Source organism: Crassostrea angulata, chromosome 5 (genome assembly GCF_025612915.1).
Source record: "Crassostrea angulata isolate pt1a10 chromosome 5, ASM2561291v2, whole genome shotgun sequence".
Taxonomy (NCBI): Eukaryota; Metazoa; Mollusca; class Bivalvia; order Ostreida; family Ostreidae; genus Magallana; species Magallana angulata.
In genome coordinates, this window is record NC_069115.1 from 35,555,029 (window position 1) to 35,578,237 (window position 23,209).

At 32.4% G+C, this 23,209-nt stretch overlaps 2 protein-coding genes across 2 annotated transcripts; both read right to left on the reverse strand.

Moving 5' to 3' along the window:
- Positions 1-269: 269 nt before the first annotated feature.
- Positions 270-2,725, reverse strand: LOC128185377 (scavenger receptor class F member 2-like). The gene is made up of 5 exons (XM_052854985.1): positions 2,721-2,725; positions 1,110-1,174; positions 724-849; positions 551-616; positions 270-474 (listed from the first exon to the last, which is right to left on the reverse strand). Exons 1-5 carry the CDS (start codon positions 2,723-2,725, stop codon positions 311-313), a joined length of 426 nt encoding a protein of 141 aa, XP_052710945.1. The 3' UTR covers positions 270-310.
- A 1,171-nt stretch (positions 2,726-3,896) lies between these two features.
- LOC128183320 (uncharacterized) lies at positions 3,897-9,079 on the reverse strand. The gene is made up of 5 exons (XM_052852281.1): positions 9,012-9,079; positions 8,783-8,847; positions 4,556-4,681; positions 4,394-4,458; positions 3,897-4,253 (listed from the first exon to the last, which is right to left on the reverse strand). Exons 1-5 carry the CDS (start codon positions 9,077-9,079, stop codon positions 3,897-3,899), a joined length of 681 nt encoding a protein of 226 aa, XP_052708241.1.
- Positions 9,080-23,209: the final 14,130 nt, after the last annotated feature.

Consider the following 23,209-nt stretch of genomic DNA (forward strand, 5'->3'; position numbering starts at 1 on the left):
TAAGAATCAAAGAAGTAGCTCGATTTTAAGAAGACCTCCTTTTGGACAGTACCGTTTTTTAATAGATTTTTATGCTTTACTAATTGTCTTTATTTACTTATAAAAATGTCCTGGATACATTTAAAACAATGATGTAAGAATAAAAAAACAATGTTTTTTCAACAATACATGGTCACATTATTCGAGGTTGAACATAAATTATTGCTACATATATATATATACATGTATATATACAAGAGCATGTAACAGGTAGCATTTTTCACCTAAATCTCCTTTCTATGTTAATTTTCTTTTCGTAGGATTTTTCAATCTAGGAATGTTCAAAATGGCAACGAAAAACAAGTCTTACGTATAACAAGCACAAAATGAATCCCACGACAAGAGGGCTTAATATAAAGTATTTTAAAGATCCATCGTGTTTGTTATCCTTTGATTTCTTTTTATGTGTGCTAGTGTTGGCATTCCCTGTTATGTCTGTAACTATGAAAAAATGTCATCAAACATCTTGATTTTATTTTTTTTTTAAATGATAATAAGAAATGATTTTTACCGTTAAATCCTTCAGCACGAGATAAAGTGGCTGAATGTCCCGCCAGCGAGTCTTGTGTAGTCCACCCTGAAATGACAGAAATTAGTTAGATAATATATGTCATTTGCGTTCCAAATTAAAGATGTTGAATGTTTATAAAATGCTTTATGAACGTATATAAAATACATGTATACCTATACACCCGTTAGCAGTATCACAGTGGTCTTTACTGCAGTTACATTTTGATAGGCATTGCTTTCCATACCATGGATACGGACAAACTATTTCACAATGAGGTCCAATTGTACCAGTATCACATTCTACAAATGTACGTTTTATAAAGCCAGCAAACAATGCAAAGTATTTCATTTTAGAAAGGTATGATTTTTCCCAAAAAAAATGATAGCATCATTTTGGTTTACGGTAGATCTAAGTTGAAATACTCATAATCTCTAGAATATTAGAAATATAGCAAAGTTTGTCGTTTAAACTAATAGTTTACTCTCTGAGGCAGAATTCTATCAATATTGAAAAAAATGCTGCAAAAATACTTTGCCGTTTACTATCAAGGACTACAAACGTTTGCATTTATTTTCTTTTATGTTCCAGACAAATCCTGGGCAGCACTTTAGGTTTCCATCCTGGCTGTAATTTTATATTAATAGAACAGTTATTGTATTGATCTGTGTTTGAATCAATTTCACTGCAATTCAGTGAAAAAGATATAAAAAAAAATAGCAATATCTAAATATACTTTTTCTTTATAAACATCATCTAAGAAAGGGAAGAACAAAAATCTCACCTTCTACAGACATCAGAGTTTATAAAGGCAATGAATTGCGATAAGTAACACATTACAATTAGAATCGTTATCATTGAATTCATATTCCCAATTCAATGTAAATGAAGCTTATGAACATAGTTACGTATTTCCGTATATAACTTGGTCGTGTAAATTTTCCTTATTGTTTTCATATTAAATTTAAAAATAGATGGCTTGACGTTCCTTATTGTCAGTTTTTCCTCTCAAATTAAGGGAATTTTTGTTATTCACGTTTTTTTTATTTGATTCATGGTGTATTTTCTTTTCATTTGTTCAAATATTCATGTATAGTCGGATAACAATATTATATTCAAACGCGTCTTGACTTGATTCAAAAGAATAATCTAATAAAGCTATAAATATGGTTCACCATTACAACGTATATAATACGTGTAACATGTACAAATGAAAACCAAATGTAGTCATGCTTAATGGAACGACAACGATTTTGAGAGGGCTTAAAATTGATAATACCATTTGAGAATGGACAAAATTACGTTACCAAAACTTGTGCTTGGCCATTATAGAGGGTCTGTAAAAAAGTATTGTTAATTTGCTGGCAAATCTAATTACCAGCCAAGTTCTTCTTGTAGTTCCAAGAGGATCTGCTGTGGGATTGACTTAAATAGCTACCAGTTTTTTGCGATACTAAATTGGCTTAGAACATGTAGTTATTGGTGAGTTAAGATGGTTTATCTTTAACAACAGTTCTGGCTTTACCAGTGGTTATAGTATTGGATTGTTTAATATATACATTTGTCAACCAATTATTCAACATCCTGACAAGAAGGAAAAACACCTTAAGTTTCTTACTTTCTTATAGAACATTAAAACGCTTGCATTGATTAAACCCAGAATAAGGAAAAAAGGCTGCAGCAGATTTTCTAGTCATTATCTCTTTTACCAGCGAATTGAAGTAAATCAGTCCGATGCGTTTTCGCATGATCTGCATGTAAATAATTTCTAAGGTCGGAATAATTAAGAAAAAGTCTGATATACTTAATCAGTGACATGAAACGTATAATGTCTTCCGAATTCTTAGTTTCAAGTATGTTGATGTAATGTGTTTGGAGTAGGGTCAATCATACTAACTCGAATTGCTTGCAGATCTTCAACATGCGGCTATTGTAAAGCAGGCGAAAATTAAATTCAAAATACTGGTAATATCCCTGATATTTGGAGTTCCAGTATTGCTACGTGTAAAACAAAATTTGTGTAAAGGGCGTATTTTTCTCATTCCCCCAAAAAAGCATTAAACCATTTTTATATTTTTTCCCAAAAATTCACTGAAATAAAGACCACACAGAAACGACCTGGGAGATAGGGTATAAGATCGATAATCCTAAGATGGGATGGAAAGTTGCTGACCCCATGTTGGTGTACCACGCATATCATTCTCAACCTTGAATGGATCCTACGATTCTACGTTGGTCCTTTATTAACTGGATGAAACTTGCATTTAGCATCATAGGGTACTAGTGGTTTTTTTTTATAAACTGTTTTCATTAGATGTGCATTTTTGTTAAACCATTTGTGTTGTCTTTCTTTTTTTACGTGGTTGACCCTAGGCCGCTATTGTAAACTGCTGCACGTTTCTAGGGTTATTGATTTACCACCCATTTTTATCCAATTTTTGTTTTGTTCCTGTATTGTTGAAAGGCCTCATATTAATATTTCTGTATCTGCCTATTTTAAGGTATTACTTGGAATGCAGACATTCCACTTAAATCTTTTTACTACTTTTTCTCAACTTAATTGTTTTGATGCAAGGACTAGATAGTCAGGTTCTGTCGAAGGATTAGAGTCTTGTAAAGGGGGATATGCAGTCATATCGTACATTGGAGAATCAAAATGTAACCATATGAGGCATCCGGCAAATTTTACTATTTGCACCCCCATTGCGCCTTGCACCACCTTAATTACTATGCAATGGCAACCTCCTTTGAATCTTTAATTACACGTGATTTACAAAAAACGTTACTCATATCTGTTTGCCTTGAAAATAAAACATTTATACAGTTATGCATATAATGATTCAAAGCACGTTTTTCTTCACGTATCCGTAAGAATACTTGTCGGAAGTATAATTTGTTTACTAAAATTTATACTTATTCATGTCGTGAATGAATCTTGCCAAAATCTAAATTTAGAAAAAGAAAAAAATCAGTCTATACTTATAACTCCTGTGTCTTTTAATTCACATCGACGTTATATTTTCATAGAAAAAAAAACAATCTTTGTTTAATACAGTTACGCATATAATGAACCAAATCACGTTTTTCTTCACGTATGCGTAAGAAGACTTGTCGAAGGTATAATTTGTTTGCAAAAATTTAAGCTTATTCATGTCGTGAATGAATCTTGCCAAAATCTAAATTTAGGAAAAGAAAAAATCCAGTCCATACTCCTGATATTTTCATAGAAATAAAGGTTGTGTAAATCTGACCTCCTTTCATTATATGTCAGACCTTGACGAGAGTGGTTTTAACCAGACTTGACGATGACCAATGCAAACGATATTATTTATTGTTATTCATTGTCCTTTTAAACAACTACTGTTAAATAACCATCTTCATCTGTTATCGAATTGGGGACATCTTCCTGATTCTGTCCATTTTCTCTCTTTGAATTTTCGGCATTTAGACCTTCGTCGCACATGTCATAAATAGGTCTTACATTTTGATGTGTTGGAACAGTATATGCAGCGTCTATAGTTACAAACTTGCGCCTTTGCCTTAAATGTTTAAATATTAGGGCAGCAATGATGATCCCAACAATGACGCAAAAGGGGACTATGGTATATGTAACAAAAAGCCATTCGTACGAAATTTGAGTGTCGTTGGATGTATCATCGTTGTCAGTTTCTAAAAGGACTGTCGTCAACATACCTCTACCAATCTCTGAAAGAATTTGTTTTTGTTGAAATAGAATGGTGTAAAAATATAAGGGTAGACATATACAGGTAAAACAATTTCACGGGAATCTGTACCATTGAAATAACTGCGTGTTTTCAAATTAGGATAAGAAATAGATTTTTTATCGTTGGAACCCTCAGCATGAGATAACGTAGTTGAATGTCCCGCCAGCGAGTCTTGCGTAGTCCACTCTGAAAAGATCAAAATGACGTATGAATAGATTTTGTTAACGTTTCAAGTATTAAGATAAATGGTTTTTGAAATAAATAATAAAGGGTAGAAATATACCATTACATCCGTCAGCAGGATCGCACCGATCATCACTGCAGTTACATTTTGACAAGCATTGCTTTCCATACCATGGATACGGACATACTTGTTCACAATAAGATCCAAATTTACCAGCATCACATTCTAGAAATGCATTAATTCGTCAATGTTATTTAAGTAATGAATTCAATATTCATTTGTTTTATACGATTTAAAATGTTTTTAGGTCAGTTTACGCTTTATAAACCGCGAAGCTGTTAAGAAAAAAACGTAAACTGTTCCAAACCGTTGACATTTAAAACTGACATTTAGTCGTAAAAAATTCAAACGTAACGCCAGACGGATTGATACGTTTTGACGTTAGTCTTACTATTCCAGATTTTCGTAATCTGGGGTTATCGTTCGTACTACGAGGTATCTCTCCTAAAGAGTAGGTATAGCGTTATGTAACAATTCAATTTTTATCAATTCAGTGTGTTCAATGAAACGATGAAATGGTACATGAGGTCAAACAGTATATACAGTTCAAATGTCGGAGGTACATTTTGTAAAAGAATAGATAGGTAGTAAATAAATAGTAAATAATGATAAATACACAGTATATACAATAAAAAAAAGAAAATGGTATAATAATAGAGGAAAACGATTATACATACTGTATATTTTGATACTAAAATAACTTATTTTTTTCAGAGTTGTACCATTAGTACAAGACATAAGCTCGCAGAACTTAATATGATTTAGTGATTAACAGTATTTATCCTTAAGATAATATTTATGTCTAAACATCAATAACTTTTTTTTTATTATATTTCAATATGATTATTCTATATAACGTGTCATCTGATTGGTTTAGAGTATCACATGACGGGGCGAACAAATCTTCGTGTCTCCCGGGGAACAAATATCGTGTCTCACCCCCGGAAATCTCAGGATTTTTCATTTCAAAGGTATGAAAAAACCAATTTGAGCAATAGATGTTAACAAATACGACTAAATCAAAAATATCTAATCATTTAAATCATCTTTATATTAAAATTCTTTAACTATATTTGATTCGAATTTTAAAAAATTATGAAATAAAGAGGGACAATAACAAAAAAAAAAATCACAACGTTATTATTGCTTTCGACACAAGTCGAAAAATTATAAGACTTCGACGTATTTTGTATAATCATATTTTGTTCGGTATAATAAAACTTTATTGCATGAATGTTCGGGAAATATGAAGATTATGTATAACAATCAAGAATGTAATAAAATATATCAGCAATTTGACCTAAATTACACGGTTTTCACACTCTTTATTTTAGAGGAATAGAGTACCATCTCCTAGTCCCACTTATTACCAGAGTTATCAAATGGTTTAAAGAAAAGTGTTCGTGATTAATAATCGGTAGTTGGTGGCAATGTAAAAAGACAATTATGTAATGCTACAAAACAAGAGAGCCAGGGGCAACATCGCTCACCTGAGCAACAATAGCCACAAATCAAATCAAATCAACATTACAGAATCAAAATCAATTATCTTGACAATTAGGTACGGTATATCTTGTTTAATAAGTTAAAAAAAATCTGCCAACGTTGTATCCACATATTATTATGGTAAATACCAAGCCCCTTTTGTTGTTTTAGTATTTGTAAAAAAAAATTCTCTATTCCTGTATATCCCCCCACCTCTTGTGGCGCATTGTTCTCTATGGAATCGTGGTTTAATCTTACTTGAATCTGCACAACACATGCATATATGTGTGTATATTTTCAGAAAGTTTTACTTGATGATTTTGCGTGTGTTATGGCTTTTGTTCAAATTATCTTGTGTAATTTATTCTATCATAGACATTCAATATCTCTTACATTGTCAAAATAGGGGGAAGGCGTAGGGTATGTGAGCTTAATCACTTTTTTTCATTATTTGATTTTTGCAAATATAAATTCATATATTGGGAGGGGGCGTGTAGAGGGACCAAGAGTCTGAGGAATTTTGGATTACTGTAGATTGGCAAATAATCAAAGTGACTATGGTTTTGATTTCACTATGTTTGCGATTTAATATTTTCCCGCGAAATAAACCCCATCGTGAATGCTATCATTAGTTTTCAAAAACGTTTCAATGCTTATATTCTGATTAATTGATTTTTAACCATCGCGATTGGTGCTTTAACAGAAATCGTGAAATTTTAACACCGTGGTTTTAAAACGACTTAAAATATCTATAGCCTTGTATTGGGGGCCATAATTGTCCAACATTGTAAACGTGTGTTAAAGAGAGCCCTGAAGATTTCATTGGCCAATCTTTTATAATGTTCACAGTTTAATTAATTATGCCAAGAAACATACAATGCACAGGAAATTAAAGTAGATTTTCTAAAATAAGACACATATTTGTGTTCACACAACATTGCTTTTGATAAAGTGGGTACAGACAAATCGTTCCAAAATGAGGTCCAATTTTACAAGCATCACATTTTGAATATGTACATTTAATTGTACAATGCAATATATGAAGAAGAAAAAATAGAGCGAAACATAACAGTGTTTTCAATAGTGTTTTCAATATCATGTTAAAGATTTCTCATACAAGCATGATGATATAATGTTATGATGTAGAGACAATTTTTAAACAAGAGGCCCAGGGCCACACCGTTCACCTGAGCAGATCACCTTCTTCAACTTCCAAAGAACAAGTGAGAACACTGGAATCTAGAGAATGATTTAGAACTTATTTTACATAGTTTGTTCGAGTGACCTTAAAGCTGGTGAAATGACCTTTGGTCAAAGTTAACACATATTTTGGTAATAACAAACAAGTACCAAGTGTGACCTTTAAATAATTCTTAATTATAAGTTATAGCATTGACAGGATTGTGGGAAGAATATCTCCTTCCCCCTTAAAAAAAGGGGGTATGGTTAGACATTCTACTGACAATATATCTGATATTGCACCATTCTTGGTTTACAACCAGCATAATGATACACTCTAATCATCAAGCTATCCCCCTACTGCATCCATAACTGAGCCTCACAGTCAGAATAAAGAAGCAGAAGACTGTAAAATCTTCTACAGTTTAACGTTTTCTGCCAGCAGAACAATCATTTCAGTTCTACAGAAACCTTTAAAAGATCTCTTCCTCCATTCTTTTTGGAAGAATATCCCCCAAAAAGATCAACATACTGAAATCCATCGATGCAAAGCAATAAAAAAAGTACTGGCATCTGATATTGTTGCTGAATCCAGCAATCTAGCAAAAACATTGAAAAAGGAGAAAAGTTGCTCAGAAATATAAGGAGAAGGCCCAGGCACGTCGGGAATCAACAGAAAAGGTGGACCAATCCCCCTCCTGTCAGAGGATGAGTGGCCAGACACAAATGATGGATACAGCATTGCAGATGAAGAAACGTGCTGTATGTGTTATGATTGGCATTCAAAAAAAACTTCAAAACTGTACAACTGTTGTATTTGTGAACAGGGGAAAATGTGACTTTTGTATTTTTTATCTATATCAAACTGTCAACCATGTCAAAAATCCATAAAATGAATTACAAATTCAAAGCAGAGCAGCACGGACCTCTAAAAAGATAAAGGTAGGATCAGGTGCCAAGGAGGAGTAAACATCCTCTGCTAACCGGTCACACCCGCCGTGTGCTCTTTGTCGAAATCGGCAAAAAACGGAAAAGTCCGTAGACAATTAAGCAATTTATTATGGTTTAACAATTAGTACTCTCTTGCATGGAGAAGGCAAACAGTGCAGAATTTTAGGTGGTTTAAATAGTTTAACAAATGTATAAAAATTAGATAATGTAAAAGGAAATGAAATATATATTATAATAGAGGAAACTCAAAATAGCATTTGTTTCTGGAGACATTACTGTATTGAAATATTTTTTGACAAAATGATCTAGTTTCCGCTATATCAAAGGACTGAATCATATATTTGAAATAAAAAAAATACCATCTTGTAAATGGTGCATATAGTGCTTATGGAGTAAATACACAAGTGTAAAATTCACACTTGCCGGAGAGACGGACGACGGACAACGGTGATCAGAAAAGCTAACTTGAACTGCCGGTTTAGGTAAACTTTAAAACTGAATACACGTGTACGAAAAATGTCAAAAACTTAAGAAAAGCAGGAACGCAAGCACTTTTGTCATCGTTTAAGTTCACCCGTTTCAAAAGCTGTTGATATAAATAAAAAGGTCTTTAAAATTAATATTTAAAATAATTTATCAAAGATTACAAACTTTTGCATCGATTTTCGATTTTGTTCCACACAAACCCAGGGCAGCACTTTAAGCTTCCATCTAGACTGGAATATGATTCAGTGGAGTATACAGTTTCATTGTATCAATCTATATCAGTAATCTTTATCAAATGGAATAAATCGAAACAAATCCCACAATGAATACTTCGTTTTCTTTTTGTTCGTTTATTTATAAGTTTTTCGAAAGAAAAATGCTACAAAAAGCTTACCTTTTACAAAAATCGGAAACTGAAATAGCAATATATATTGAAAAGAAACAAAAAACGTTCAGCATCATGTTTTCCTTTCCGAAATCTATTTGTTCTGTATTGCATGATCACATGAAGCAACTTCCTCGTTATGATTTAGCTTTATTTCTATTTTGAGAACTTTTATAGTAGATAAATATGTATTTGTATTTTCAATAAAGTATAAGTTTGAATTCGTGTATGGTATGTTGTGTTGTATCGTCGTAATAAGAATGTTGTATACAAAACAGCAAAGTCTTACATCCAACGCTATTATATTATATGCAATACAAAATATTTTGAACAACTATTTATAATTCTATCAGTAGTTTAAAGATATATTTTATTTGTAATTTGTTCAAGTTGTGATTTTGATATCTTTGAGTAAAAAGTAAAATAAAGCACAGTTCTGCTAAGTGTTCAGGTAAATAATCATTATGTAATAAATAAACGTTGATTCAAGTTTGATAAAAGTTCCATGGCACTGCAAATGAACCATGACAGAATAAACAAATAAATACATTTTATAAAAAAAATTTGGAGGGAAAAAAAGAAAATTATTTAAAAACAACAACAGGATATTGAACACTGAGATAACAAGTGAATCAGAACGAGGTTTTTTGCTATTTAGAAATGTGAGGTAGACTGTAACGCTGCAAAATATTAGCGCCCCAGTAAACACTTTATCGCATTTCATTTATTTAAAAAAACGTGTATGTCTTTCCATTAATATTTGTCTATCCCCATCACTAAAGAAAAGATTCATGTTCGTGCATTAATCAAATTTTAAACGATAGATAAACTTTAAGAATCTAGATATATTTAATTTTTTTTAACTTTTACAGTAAGTATACATATGTTTTTTTTTTCTTTCTATTCAGAAGATGTTAATTTTAATTGTATTGATATATTTAAAATGATTTCTGTATATTAACGTACATGTGAGCATTGTAGTCTCGGAAAATGTATGCAAACAATTTCTACCCGTGAGAACATATTTTAATGATTAATTAGTGTAAAATCACTGCAGCTAATTTGTATTGTGTGACAAAACAAAACAGGAAAAAAGGAACAGCTATTTTAATAGTGGCTTAATTAATAAATATAAAAATATACTTGAATTATATTTTAGGTTTACCCCCCCCCCCTTAAAAAAAAACATCCCACAGTGACTGACACGAAACTCAAATTGACAACAAGGGCTCCTTTATCGTATAGTGACGGTTCTTATTACTTGTGTTAGATTCCAAAAAAAGAACCGTTTTTTGTATACATTTTAACACTTGTATAGCAGATTCGGCACGCATAGTCACCGATATTTCTAAAAATTTAATATGAGGTACATAATCAAATACCTACCATAAAAACATCAATCGTTGGCTGCCTACCCTAGGCAACTCTGTTACCATTGATACGCATACCCATCATTCTGGGAGCAAGATGGCACTGATTTTTACTGAAAAACACACTTTTTTCTGTTTTTATTTATATTATATCATAATATATATATTTTAATCAAATTTGCTGTGATATATCTATATAAAAGCATCACATCTTACGTATTGAATAATACATTTAGCAAATAAAAATATTTTTTATTCATTGTACCAAGGGCTTAACGGTACTTGTTAAACGACTTTGGGAAAAACCTAAAAATGGGGCATGTTTGGGGATAGTTTGTAAATTGGGCAGATTTATGCAGACTAAAACCAATCCTAAAATGACCATGTCATCTTTTATTTAAAAAAAAAGTGATAGAAAAGTTACATTAAAATTGTTTAATCACAAAAGAGTATAATTTACGAATTAAATTTGTTTTGAAATTCTTTATAAGATTCATGAATATATGAAAATTAATATATCATTTTAAGAAAAAAGTGTTTTAAATTTCTACATATGCAATATATCGAGAATTTCTGTAATATTTTATACAAATTAGTGAATTTCGGTAGGATTTATAGAACAAGGAAAAATCCAGTCTATACTTAGAACAGCTGTGTTTACGGAGGCACATTGACGTTATATTTAGGAAAAAATGTCAATACAAATTAATCTGTGTTGAATGTGTTAGACATTTCTATAACACTCCGAAGTTTGTTGGTTTTTTTTTAAAAGTTCTTAAAGTATACATAAACTTTAAGGTTCATTAGGTAAATTCATTCTAGAAGTGGGTTACACTACTAATTCAAAAAAGTACTGACATTCCCATTTTTTACCGATAAACTTAGACATTTACGGACAATGTACTGACATTATTGATATACTTTAAAAAGTACTGACGTTTTTACTGAAGGTACTGAGAAACTTAGAAAAGTACTGATAAACTTAAAGAAGTACTGACATCATTGTTCTTACTCTTATTGAATGAAATTTTACCTGATCTTTTTTCTTTTATGTCATTTTTCACCATTAATTAATTAAGCTACCTAGGTACACTGTACAGTTTATATAGAGTGAAATTACTTTTGAATTATTAACTGGGTCTGTTAAATAATATTTAATTTGTTAAATGTTCACAAAAAATTATGATTAGAAAAATTGTCGTATTTTTTTTAAAGATTGTAACACGGGGCTTTATTTGTTACACATAAAATTGTGTTGTACAAATTTAAACATCATTCTAAATGTTTTAATTCAATATGTTTTGCCATATGCAGTGAATCCCATGTAAACAAATCATTTGTATATAAAATTTGATTTGAATTAAATTTACTAATAGCTTGCCCGGGAATTTATTTCCTGATAAGTTAACATGCAAGCCTAATTTCATTACAAATTCTTTATCATTCCGCGGCCATGGGAGGAACATACACGATATAATGTAAATGCAGTACTAGTGTTTTCTATACATGTAGGAGTTTTTAGAGAGAGAGAGAGAGAGAGAGAGAGAGAGAGAGAGAGAGAGAGATTTCGCAGTAAGTTCAAATGCAATCCTAATTAATTTTTAATTTTCATAACTGCCAATTTATAGTTAAAGCGGTTGAGAGAGAGAGAGGAGAGAGAGAGAGAGAGAGAGAGAGAGAGAGAGAGAGATTGCATTGATTTTGAAATAAAAGTTACAAATAGTTTATCAACAAATTGATTTGAATTCTCAATTCTCAAAAAGTTGACATGCAATCCTAATTAATTTCTCTAACTTACAATATATATAATTTATTAAGATTAACTTAGAGCTGTCATTTTAATTTTTATCTATCAATGTTTTATTTTACACCAGATCAATTGATCAAAGAACCTTAAAACACATGTTTAACAAGTGGTTGATTGAAGTTAAAGTTTTCAAAGGAGATGATGTTGACAATTTTTTCACTCGGTCAGTAGTTACATAATAGCTACTGTACACAGCCCTTCTTGACAATTTGCAGTGCACAGTAGCGAGATTGGGAACAATGAGGTGACAGACACACGTGTTCATGTATATATACACGCACGTCCTAAGATCTCAATGGTAAGTAAGTGATTATGTAATAGCTACTGTGCACAGCCTTTCTTGACAATTTGCAGTGCACGGTAGCGAGACTGGGAACAATGAGGTGACAGACACACGTGTACTTTGATATACACACATGACCTAAGATCCGAATGCTCAATACTGCTAAACAATTATGCAGTATGCTGTTTTAACACCCCTTAATGATCTTTTCCCATATTATCAAGTAAAGAAAACAGAATTTGAAAATCTTGCTTTACGAGTTCTAGGAATTTTCTACACTCATCCAAAAAAATCTTGACAAGCAAAAAAAAAAAAAGAAAAGAAAAGGGATGTTTAAAGTTTTTCAAAAATCCTAATCCGTGGGGGGGGGGGGGGGGGGGGGGGGGGGGGCTTGCGTAGTATATAACTTTAATTTCACTCCTCATTTCCTTATTTTCATATCCATTATTTACATACTCCCAAAAAAGTGGTGGAGGGGACAACTCCTTTTCTAAGTTTCTGAAATGTCAGTACATTGTCAGTAAATGTCTTTGTTTATCAGTAAAAAATAAGAATGTCAGTGCCTTTTTGACTTAGTAGTGTTAGGGGTTCAAACAGTTTATTTTTTTAAATAAAAGTTACACATATATTTTTCAATGAAAATATACATCCGTAGACACAAACAAATAAATCTCGTAACGACTGGTAGTTTTGAGACCCATTTTGAGATTAATGTGTCCTATATTGAGACAAATTGCAACTTTAATAAGCAATCATATATTTTTAATCTTGAATTTTAGTCTCTAGCTGCGCAGTTCTAAATGATAATCAAAGTACTGAAGTTGATTTTATCGATTATAATAATAATTTATCTTAAAATCAACGATATTTCATTTTGCTTGGCAAGTAGTTTATAATCTCTATTTGAATTTAACACATTTTTATAATATCAATCCTCTAACTTTTCCGACAAGAATTTCGAGAAAACCTCTTATGAATCATGTTGTGTAATATTTAAAAATAGAATTAATTTCATCAAACTATGAATCGGTATTCGAAATATTTCAAAAAGTGTATGGATCTAACCAACAATCAACTCTAGTCTTGTTCAATTAGATGCTCGGCTGTCTCCGTTAATCTCCGAAAAGTAAAAGATACCAGGTCACGTGATAGCTTGATGATGCGACCTCTAAATATAGACTGATACTCTGCCTGTCGTAGATGTACGGAGACAGCCGATGGTTAAAAGAGACTATATTGAACTCTGGCATAGGAATACATACGACTGCATAAATTCTAAATTGTTCGTACTATTCAAACAATGAATATTTCTAAGGTATTTATAAATAAGTTTCCTTTTAAAAACATGCTTCAGCGTACATTACATCAAATTTATCGATTAATTTCAAGAACTAACTCTTGTCAGCGGAGATGATTTGTGCTTAGGTCCAAAAACTGTGTCAGTTTCGGTTTGCAAGGGGAACTGCATAGGGTATTGTAATGTTCCTTTATGCGGACCTTGTGCACAAAACAACGTGTCAACCTCATATTTATTGTTTTATAATCTTTTGATTACAGTTTTGGACAGAAAAAAAGCCAATTAAATATGTTTCATATTGATCCTCAAATGTACAAGAGGGCCACACACCCCCTTAAGGTATAAACGTGCATATCGCAATATGTTTCAAACTATTACCTACACATCCGTCTTTACTATTCTATATTTTTAATTTTCTCTCTTTTTGAAAGTTTGTCTGATGTAAATAATAACGACAATGACCGGATAAAAAATGACAGTATGCATTGTCCTTTTTATCAACTACTGTTAGATAACCATTATAATCTGTTATCATATTTGAAACATTTTCCTTATTCTGTCCATTTTCTCTGGATGATGTACACCAGCGTCGTACAAATCATGACTATGTCATACATTTTGATGCCTAGCGAAAACTCGAACTTTTTTTCTGCCTCAAAGTCAGAAAAAACTTTTAATAGGTCATCCACACAAGAGATAGACAGGGATCCAGAACGTGCAGAAAATTCTACTATTGCATGTACTGAAGACTAAGCAGATACACTGAATCATCACTAGTGGGCACTACACTGTAGGATCAGGCAAGTTGCAAACTAATACTTGGAAAAATATTGAACTCATAGATTGATGAAAAAAAAAATCATTCTGATTTTGATATGATTGAAGAAAAAAGGTAAAATATACAGCTAACCCTGTTAATAGACTGAACTGCTGAAACCGTTTTATATTAAATATGTGAATTCAGCACACGAGGAACTACACTAAAAAGATCCTCTCTCATTCCTACCAGGGATTGCTAATGAGTCTATACAACATTCTAAAGATTAAGTAAATGACTAGCATTAATCCCTTTTTGTCGAATTTAATTTCATGAGGAGCAGACAAGATGTCAAAAGAGATTTGTGGCACAATAATTAACAATAAGTTGGATGGTACATTAAAAAGAAAACTGAGAAGAGTAGATGAATTGTTGATAGTGATGATGGCACTAAGATTTGGATTACTGTTGAAAGATCTTGATATCCCTTTTGAAATGTCTTCAAGTGCTGTGTAAAAATATTCATTTCCTGGATACTTTTTAAGGCAGACCTTCAAGGACATCATAATCATGCATTAAACTTATCTCCCACTAGAGTGGGAGTAGAGAAGATTTTCCAAAATTTAATACATTTTAACTTTATGGTCGCATTGATCATGCCCTAGGGCCTGAATCCTTTACCCAGGGGATATGATTTTGACAGATTGGGTAGAGGGCTTCATGGGCATCATAACCATGCATCGTAACCATGCATCAAGTTTCCTACAAGTAAATATGGTAGTAAAGAAGATTATCTAAGATTACATTTTCCCTATAAGTCAATATTAAACCTCACCTTAAGGCCTGAACTCAATATAAGTTGAGGGCTTCATGTACATCACAGTCATGATTTTAGCTTCTCCCCACATATGGGAGAAGAGAAAAATATTTTTTTTTTAAGTTGGCCTGTTAAAAGATACGAGAAATAAACACGAGGTTAAAATAATCTGCTGCAGTGTTGAAATTTTTCTTTCTCAAATTGTGATCCCTGGACAATCTTAACGTCCCAAACGGTTTGAACGATTTTAGAAGAATATTAACAATTTGGCATTAAAAGATATATTTAAAGTATAACACAAGAAAAAAGTTTAGAGTTTGGTAAAACAACGACTCCCATCCCTAAACTTATAATGGGCCTTTGAAAAATAGTTAAGGCCAATGTAACCCAGATTAGCGATGCGATTACACTTTTAGGGCCAGGACAAGGAGGAATTTTAAGTTTACTTAAAATGCTTTATATATACATTGATTTTACAATTTTTCGCACTACAAGTTATCACACTTTTAAATGTGTATTATCAAGAAGAAGAGATTGTTCAATTTGGTCACGTAATGTTAGTGTCATCTTTTGACCAATGAAATTAAACGCGGGAATTCTAGCGACGCTCTTCGTTAAGAAAGACGCGCTAATTCACTTTCTTTCAGGACGCCGCAAGGGTAACACCTTTGAATACTAATTCTGTTCCTTCGGACCATTTCTTTAAAAATTCAAACGGCAAGCGTTGTATATACTATAAGTCTTATGTTTGTCACTCATCTATTACAAATAATTTTATGATCTGATACTCCTACAATGAATTCAACTAAAGTTTTGATTCTCGGACACTCCATTGTCCGTCGTTTCCATCGAAGATTTAAGGTATGGTGATGATCTGGGTATTAACTCACATGAAATAAGGTACAAAGGAACAGGGGGGGGGGGGGGGTACTATTGATGGCATTTTACGTACCTTTCATTAAAACATCCCAGCCGTATCATTCTTATGGTTGGGGGCAATGACGTAAGACGATTATATTCACCTTAGGAACTTGCTTGCAAACTCTTAGCATTTGTATCAGTTTTGCAGAAAAGGTGTAGTGTTTCACAGATTCATGTATGTAAATTATTTCCAAGATTTAGGGAGTCATTTGATTATAATAAACTTGTCGATGCAGCCAACGCTCTTATCAAGAAGGACATAACCAATTTCGATTATGCGTCCTTCTTGGAGCATAATGGATTGTTTCCTTCACCAGCATCAGACAAATATTGCGATCATATATTCGTAGCAGACGGCGTCCATTTCAACAAGCAAGGGCATGTTCATTTGTATCGCAGCTTGCGTGGTCTCATTCTTTCAAGGGCACGCTATGTTAATTGGTCGCATTATGTCATCACCGACACTTCAGAATTTTTCTACAAACTCAAGTATATTTTCACATTTGCAGAGCATTAGATAGGGAAACAATCTAAAAAAAAAACCAAAACAAAAACAACAACAAAAAATTCATCCGTTTAATTACTGCTCATACTATCTATGTTTTTTCTCTACATTAGTTCTTTTTATGTCATCCAATAATATTTTCGGGTTCTCTAAACGAGACCGCATTGGTCCTCTTAACGAGGGCTTTTTGAATCTCTTAACGAGGCCGTTTAGGTTCTCTTGACGAGGCCGTTTTGGGTTCTCTTAACGAGAGCGCATCTGGTTGTCTTGACGAGAGCGCATTTGGGTCCTCCAAACGAGGCCTTGTTTTGGTCCTCTTAACGAGGCCGTTCTTGGTTCCCTTAATGAGACCGCATTTGGTTCTCTTGACGAGACCGCATTCGGGTCCTCTAAACGAGGCCTTGTTTTGGTTCTCTTAACAAGACCGTATTTTGTCCTCTTAACGAGGCCGTTTTTTGTTCTCTTATCGAGACTGCATTTGTTTTGTGTTCATTCATAAAACAACATTCTTTCTGATATTGTAATAATTACTTTGCACTTATGTTGTATGATTAAAGACATATTTGTGCAATTAATTAAAAAAATCCATTATTATCACATTTTAAATGTGTACTTAAATACCATTTGCTAATACCAGCACAGCAATTATTTTCAACAGTGTTTATCATGGCACCTAAGCGGAAATCTACAGATTTGACGAAACGAACATCTGCCAAAAGAGGAAAACAATCTCAGGATACCTCAGTAACACAATCCACTTCTCCTTCTACCATCTCTCCGGAGATTTTGGAAACCATTACAAAAGAGGTCACGGAAAAAGTCACCGCGAACCTGAAGGAGGGAATTTCGAATATGTTCAATGCTCTCCAGCCAACTGCCATCACTAGTCAGGGGAGCATTGCATGTGCATCAAGTACTAATTCAAATATCAATAGGGATAACGCATTATACAAGAAATGGTCGAGGCAGCAATTGTTAATCAATCTGATAAGATAACATCGGGTAGGTCCAGCAGTGGTTTTGTTAGTACATCGGTCTCCATTGAAGCTCGTGTACCCGATAAATTGAAATCAAAGATTTGGTCAAAGCAGTACGTGGATTTTGGTAGTCTGCTACTCCGGAACAAACAAGGTAAGGGAAAACTTCCCCTTCAGGTAGAAAATTCAATGAAGCCAGGTATGCTTACAATTCACCAGGTGGAGAGAGAGATGTTTTTTTTTTCTTTCTATTCAGAAGATGTTAATTTTAATTGTATTGATATATTTAAAATGATTTCTGTATATTAACGTACATGTGAGCATTGTAGTCTCGGAAAATGTATGCAAACAATTTCTACCCGTGAGAACATATTTTAATGATTAATTAGTGTAAAATCACTGCAGCTAATTTGTATTGTGTGACAAAACAAAACAGGAAAAAAGGAACAGCTATTTTAATAGTGGCTTAATTAATAAATATAAAAATATACTTGAATTATATTTTAGGTTTACCCCCCCCCCCTTAAAAAAAACATCCCACAGTGACTGACACGAAACTCAAATTGACAACAAGGGCTCCTTTATCGTATAGTGACGGTTCTTATTACTTGTGTTAGATTCCAAAAAAAGAACCGTTTTTTGTATACATTTTAACACTTGTATAGCAGATTCGGCACGCATAGTCACCGATATTTCTAAAAATTTAATATGAGGTACATAATCAAATACCTACCATAAAAACATCAATCGTTGGCTGCCTACCCTAGGCAACTCTGTTACCATTGATACGCATACCCATCATTCTGGGAGCAAGATGGCACTGATTTTTACTGAAAAACACACTTTTTTCTGTTTTTATTTATATTATATCATAATATATATATTTTAATCAAATTTGCTGTGATATATCTATATAAAAGCATCACATCTTACGTATTGAATAATACATTTAGCAAATAAAAATATTTTTTATTCATTGTACCAAGGGCTTAACGGTACTTGTTAAACGACTTTGGGAAAAACCTAAAAATGGGGCATGTTTGGGGATAGTTTGTAAATTGGGCAGATTTATGCAGACTAAAACCAATCCTAAAATGACCATGTCATCTTTTATTTAAAAAAAAAGTGATAGAAAAGTTACATTAAAATTGTTTAATCACAAAAGAGTATAATTTACGAATTAAATTTGTTTTGAAATTCTTTATAAGATTCATGAATATATGAAAATTAATATATCATTTTAAGAAAAAAGTGTTTTAAATTTCTACATATGCAATATATCGAGAATTTCTGTAATATTTTATACAAATTAGTGAATTTCGGTAGGATTTATAGAACAAGGAAAAATCCAGTCTATACTTAGAACAGCTGTGTTTACGGAGGCACATTGACGTTATATTTAGGAAAAAATGTCAATACAAATTAATCTGTGTTGAATGTGTTAGACATTTCTATAACACTCCGAAGTTTGTTGGTTTTTTTTTAAAAGTTCTTAAAGTATACATAAACTTTAAGGTTCATTAGGTAAATTCATTCTAGAAGTGGGTTACACTACTAATTCAAAAAAGTACTGACATTCCCATTTTTTACCGATAAACTTAGACATTTACGGACAATGTACTGACATTATTGATATACTTTAAAAAGTACTGACGTTTTTACTGAAGGTACTGAGAAACTTAGAAAAGTACTGATAAACTTAAAGAAGTACTGACATCATTGTTCTTACTCTTATTGAATGAAATTTTACCTGATCTTTTTTCTTTTATGTCATTTTTCACCATTAATTAATTAAGCTACCTAGGTACACTGTACAGTTTATATAGAGTGAAATTACTTTTGAATTATTAACTGGGTCTGTTAAATAATATTTAATTTGTTAAATGTTCACAAAAAATTATGATTAGAAAAATTGTCGTATTTTTTTTAAAGATTGTAACACGGGGCTTTATTTGTTACACATAAAATTGTGTTGTACAAATTTAAACATCATTCTAAATGTTTTAATTCAATATGTTTTGCCATATGCAGTGAATCCCATGTAAACAAATCATTTGTATATAAAATTTGATTTGAATTAAATTTACTAATAGCTTGCCCGGGAATTTATTTCCTGATAAGTTAACATGCAAGCCTAATTTCATTACAAATTCTTTATCATTCCGCGGCCATGGGAGGAACATACACGATATAATGTAAATGCAGTACTAGTGTTTTCTATACATGTAGGAGTTTTTAGAGAGAGAGAGAGAGAGAGAGAGAGAGAGAGAGAGAGAGAGAGAGAGAGAGAGATTTCGCAGTAAGTTCAAATGCAATCCTAATTAATTTTTAATTTTCATAACTGCCAATTTATAGTTAAAGCGGTTGAGAGAGAGAGAGAGGAGAGAGAGAGAGAGAGAGAGAGAGAGAGATTGCATTGATTTTGAAATAAAAGTTACAAATAGTTTATCAACAAATTGATTTGAATTCTCAATTCTCAAAAAGTTGACATGCAATCCTAATTAATTTCTCTAACTTACAATATATATAATTTATTAAGATTAACTTAGAGCTGTCATTTTAATTTTTATCTATCAATGTTTTATTTTACACCAGATCAATTGATCAAAGAACCTTAAAACACATGTTTAACAAGTGGTTGATTGAAGTTAAAGTTTTCAAAGGAGATGATGTTGACAATTTTTTCACTCGGTCAGTAGTTACATAATAGCTACTGTACACAGCCCTTCTTGACAATTTGCAGTGCACAGTAGCGAGATTGGGAACAATGAGGTGACAGACACACGTGTACATGTATATATACACGCACGTCCTAAGATCTCAATGGTAAGTAAGTGATTATGTAATAGCTACTGTGCACAGCCTTTCTTGACAATTTGCAGTGCACGGTAGCGAGACTGGGAACAATGAGGTGACAGACACACGTGTACTTTGATATACACACATGACCTAAGATCCGAATGCTCAATACTGCTAAACAATTATGCAGTATGCTGTTTTAACACCCCTTAATGATCTTTTCCCATATTATCAAGTAAAGAAAACAGAATTTGAAAATCTTGCTTTACGAGTTCTAGGAATTTTAAACACTCATCCAAAAAAATCTTGACAAGCAAAAAAAAAAAAAAGAAAAGAAAAGGGATGTTTAAAGTTTTTCAAAAATCCTAATCCGTGGGGGGGGGGGGGGGGGGGGGGGGGGGGCTTGCGTAGTATATAACTTTAATTTCACTCCTCATTTCCTTATTTTCATATCCATTATTTACATACTCCCAAAAAAGTGGTGGAGGGGACAACTCCTTTTCTAAGTTTCTGAAATGTCAGTACATTGTCAGTAAATGTCTTTGTTTATCAGTAAAAAATAAGAATGTCAGTGCCTTTTTGACTTAGTAGTGTTAGGGGTTCAAACAGTTTATTTTTTTAAATAAAAGTTACACATATATTTTTCAATGAAAATATACATCCGTAGACACAAACAAATAAATCTCGTAACGACTGGTAGTTTTGAGACCCATTTTGAGATTAATGTGTCCTATATTGAGACAAATTGCAACTTTAATAAGCAATCATATATTTTTAATCTTGAATTTTAGTCTCTAGCTGCGCAGTTCTAAATGATAATCAAAGTACTGAAGTTGATTTTATCGATTATAATAATAATTTATCTTAAAATCAACGATATTTCATTTTGCTTGGCAAGTAGTTTATAATCTCTATTTGAATTTAACACATTTTTATAATATCAATCCTCTAACTTTTCCGACAAGAATTTCGAGAAAACCTCTTATGAATCATGTTGTGTAATATTTAAAAATAGAATTAATTTCATCAAACTATGAATCGGTATTCGAAATATTTCAAAAAGTGTATGGATCTAACCAACAATCAACTCTAGTCTTGTTCAATTAGATGCTCGGCTGTCTCCGTTAATCTCCGAAAAGTAAAAGATACCAGGTCACGTGATAGCTTGATGATGCGACCTCTAAATATAGACTGATACTCTGCCTGTCGTAGATGTACGGAGACAGCCGATGGTTAAAAGAGACTATATTGAACTCTGGCATAGGAATACATACGACTGCATAAATTCTAAATTGTTCGTACTATTCAAACAATGAATATTTCTAAGGTATTTATAAATAAGTTTCCTTTTAAAAACATGCTTCAGCGTACATTACATCAAATTTATCGATTAATTTCAAGAACTAACTCTTGTCAGCGGAGATGATTTGTGCTTAGGTCCAAAAACTGTGTCAGTTTCGGTTTGCAAGGGGAACTGCATAGGGTATTGTAATGTTCCTTTATGCGGACCTTGTGCACAAAACAACGTGTCAACCTCATATTTATTGTTTTATAATCTTTTGATTACAGTTTTGGACAGAAAAAAAGCCAATTAAATATGTTTCATATTGATCCTCAAATGTACAAGAGGGCCACACACCCCCTTAAGGTATAAACGTGCATATCGCAATATGTTTCAAACTATTACCTACACATCCGTCTTTACTATTCTATATTTTTAATTTTCTCTCTTTTTGAAAGTTTGTCTGATGTAAATAATAACGACAATGACCGGATAAAAAATGACAGTATGCATTGTCCTTTTTATCAACTACTGTTAGATAACCATTATAATCTGTTATCATATTTGAAACATTTTCCTTATTCTGTCCATTTTCTCTGGATGATGTACACCAGCGTCGTACAAATCATGACTATGTCATACATTTTGATGCCTAGCGAAAACTCGAACTTTTTTTCTGCCTCAAAGTCAGAAAAAACTTTTAATAGGTCATCCACACAAGAGATAGACAGGGATCCAGAACGTGCAGAAAATTCTACTATTGCATGTACTGAAGACTAAGCAGATACACTGAATCATCACTAGTGGGCACTACACTGTAGGATCAGGCAAGTTGCAAACTAATACTTGGAAAAATATTGAACTCATAGATTGATGAAAAAAAAAATCATTCTGATTTTGATATGATTGAAGAAAAAAGGTAAAATATACAGCTAACCCTGTTAATAGACTGAACTGCTGAAACCGTTTTATATTAAATATGTGAATTCAGCACACGAGGAACTACACTAAAAAGATCCTCTCTCATTCCTACCAGGGATTGCTAATGAGTCTATACAACATTCTAAAGATTAAGTAAATGACTAGCATTAATCCCTTTTTGTCGAATTTAATTTCATGAGGAGCAGACAAGATGTCAAAAGAGATTTGTGGCACAATAATTAACAATAAGTTGGATGGTACATTAAAAAGAAAACTGAGAAGAGTAGATGAATTGTTGATAGTGATGATGGCACTAAGATTTGGATTACTGTTGAAAGATCTTGATATCCCTTTTGAAATGTCTTCAAGTGCTGTGTAAAAATATTCATTTCCTGGATACTTTTTAAGGCAGACCTTCAAGGACATCATAATCATGCATTAAACTTATCTCCCACTAGAGTGGGAGTAGAG

What these genes read in the sequence shown, in the direction of transcription:
- LOC128185377 (XM_052854985.1), bottom strand. An exon ending in AAAAGAAAATAAATGCAAAC is followed by an intron (nt 850 to 1,109) that starts GTTTGTAGTCCT and finishes GTACATTTGTAG; the next exon opens with AATGTGATACTGGTACAATT. An exon ending in TCGTGCTGAAGGATTTAACG is followed by an intron (nt 475 to 550) that starts GTAAAAATCATT and finishes TCATAGTTACAG; the next exon opens with ACATAACAGGGAATGCCAAC.
- LOC128183320 (XM_052852281.1), bottom strand. Translation starts at nt 9,079, where the DNA reads ATGATGCTGAACGTTTTTTGTTTCTTTTCAATATATATTGCTATTTCA. An exon ending in GTTTCCGATTTTTGTAAAAG is followed by an intron (nt 8,848 to 9,011) that starts GTAAGCTTTTTG and finishes ATCATATTCCAG; the next exon opens with TCTAGATGGAAGCTTAAAGT. An exon ending in AATCGAAAATCGATGCAAAA is followed by an intron (nt 4,682 to 8,782) that starts GTTTGTAATCTT and finishes ATGCATTTCTAG; the next exon opens with AATGTGATGCTGGTAAATTT.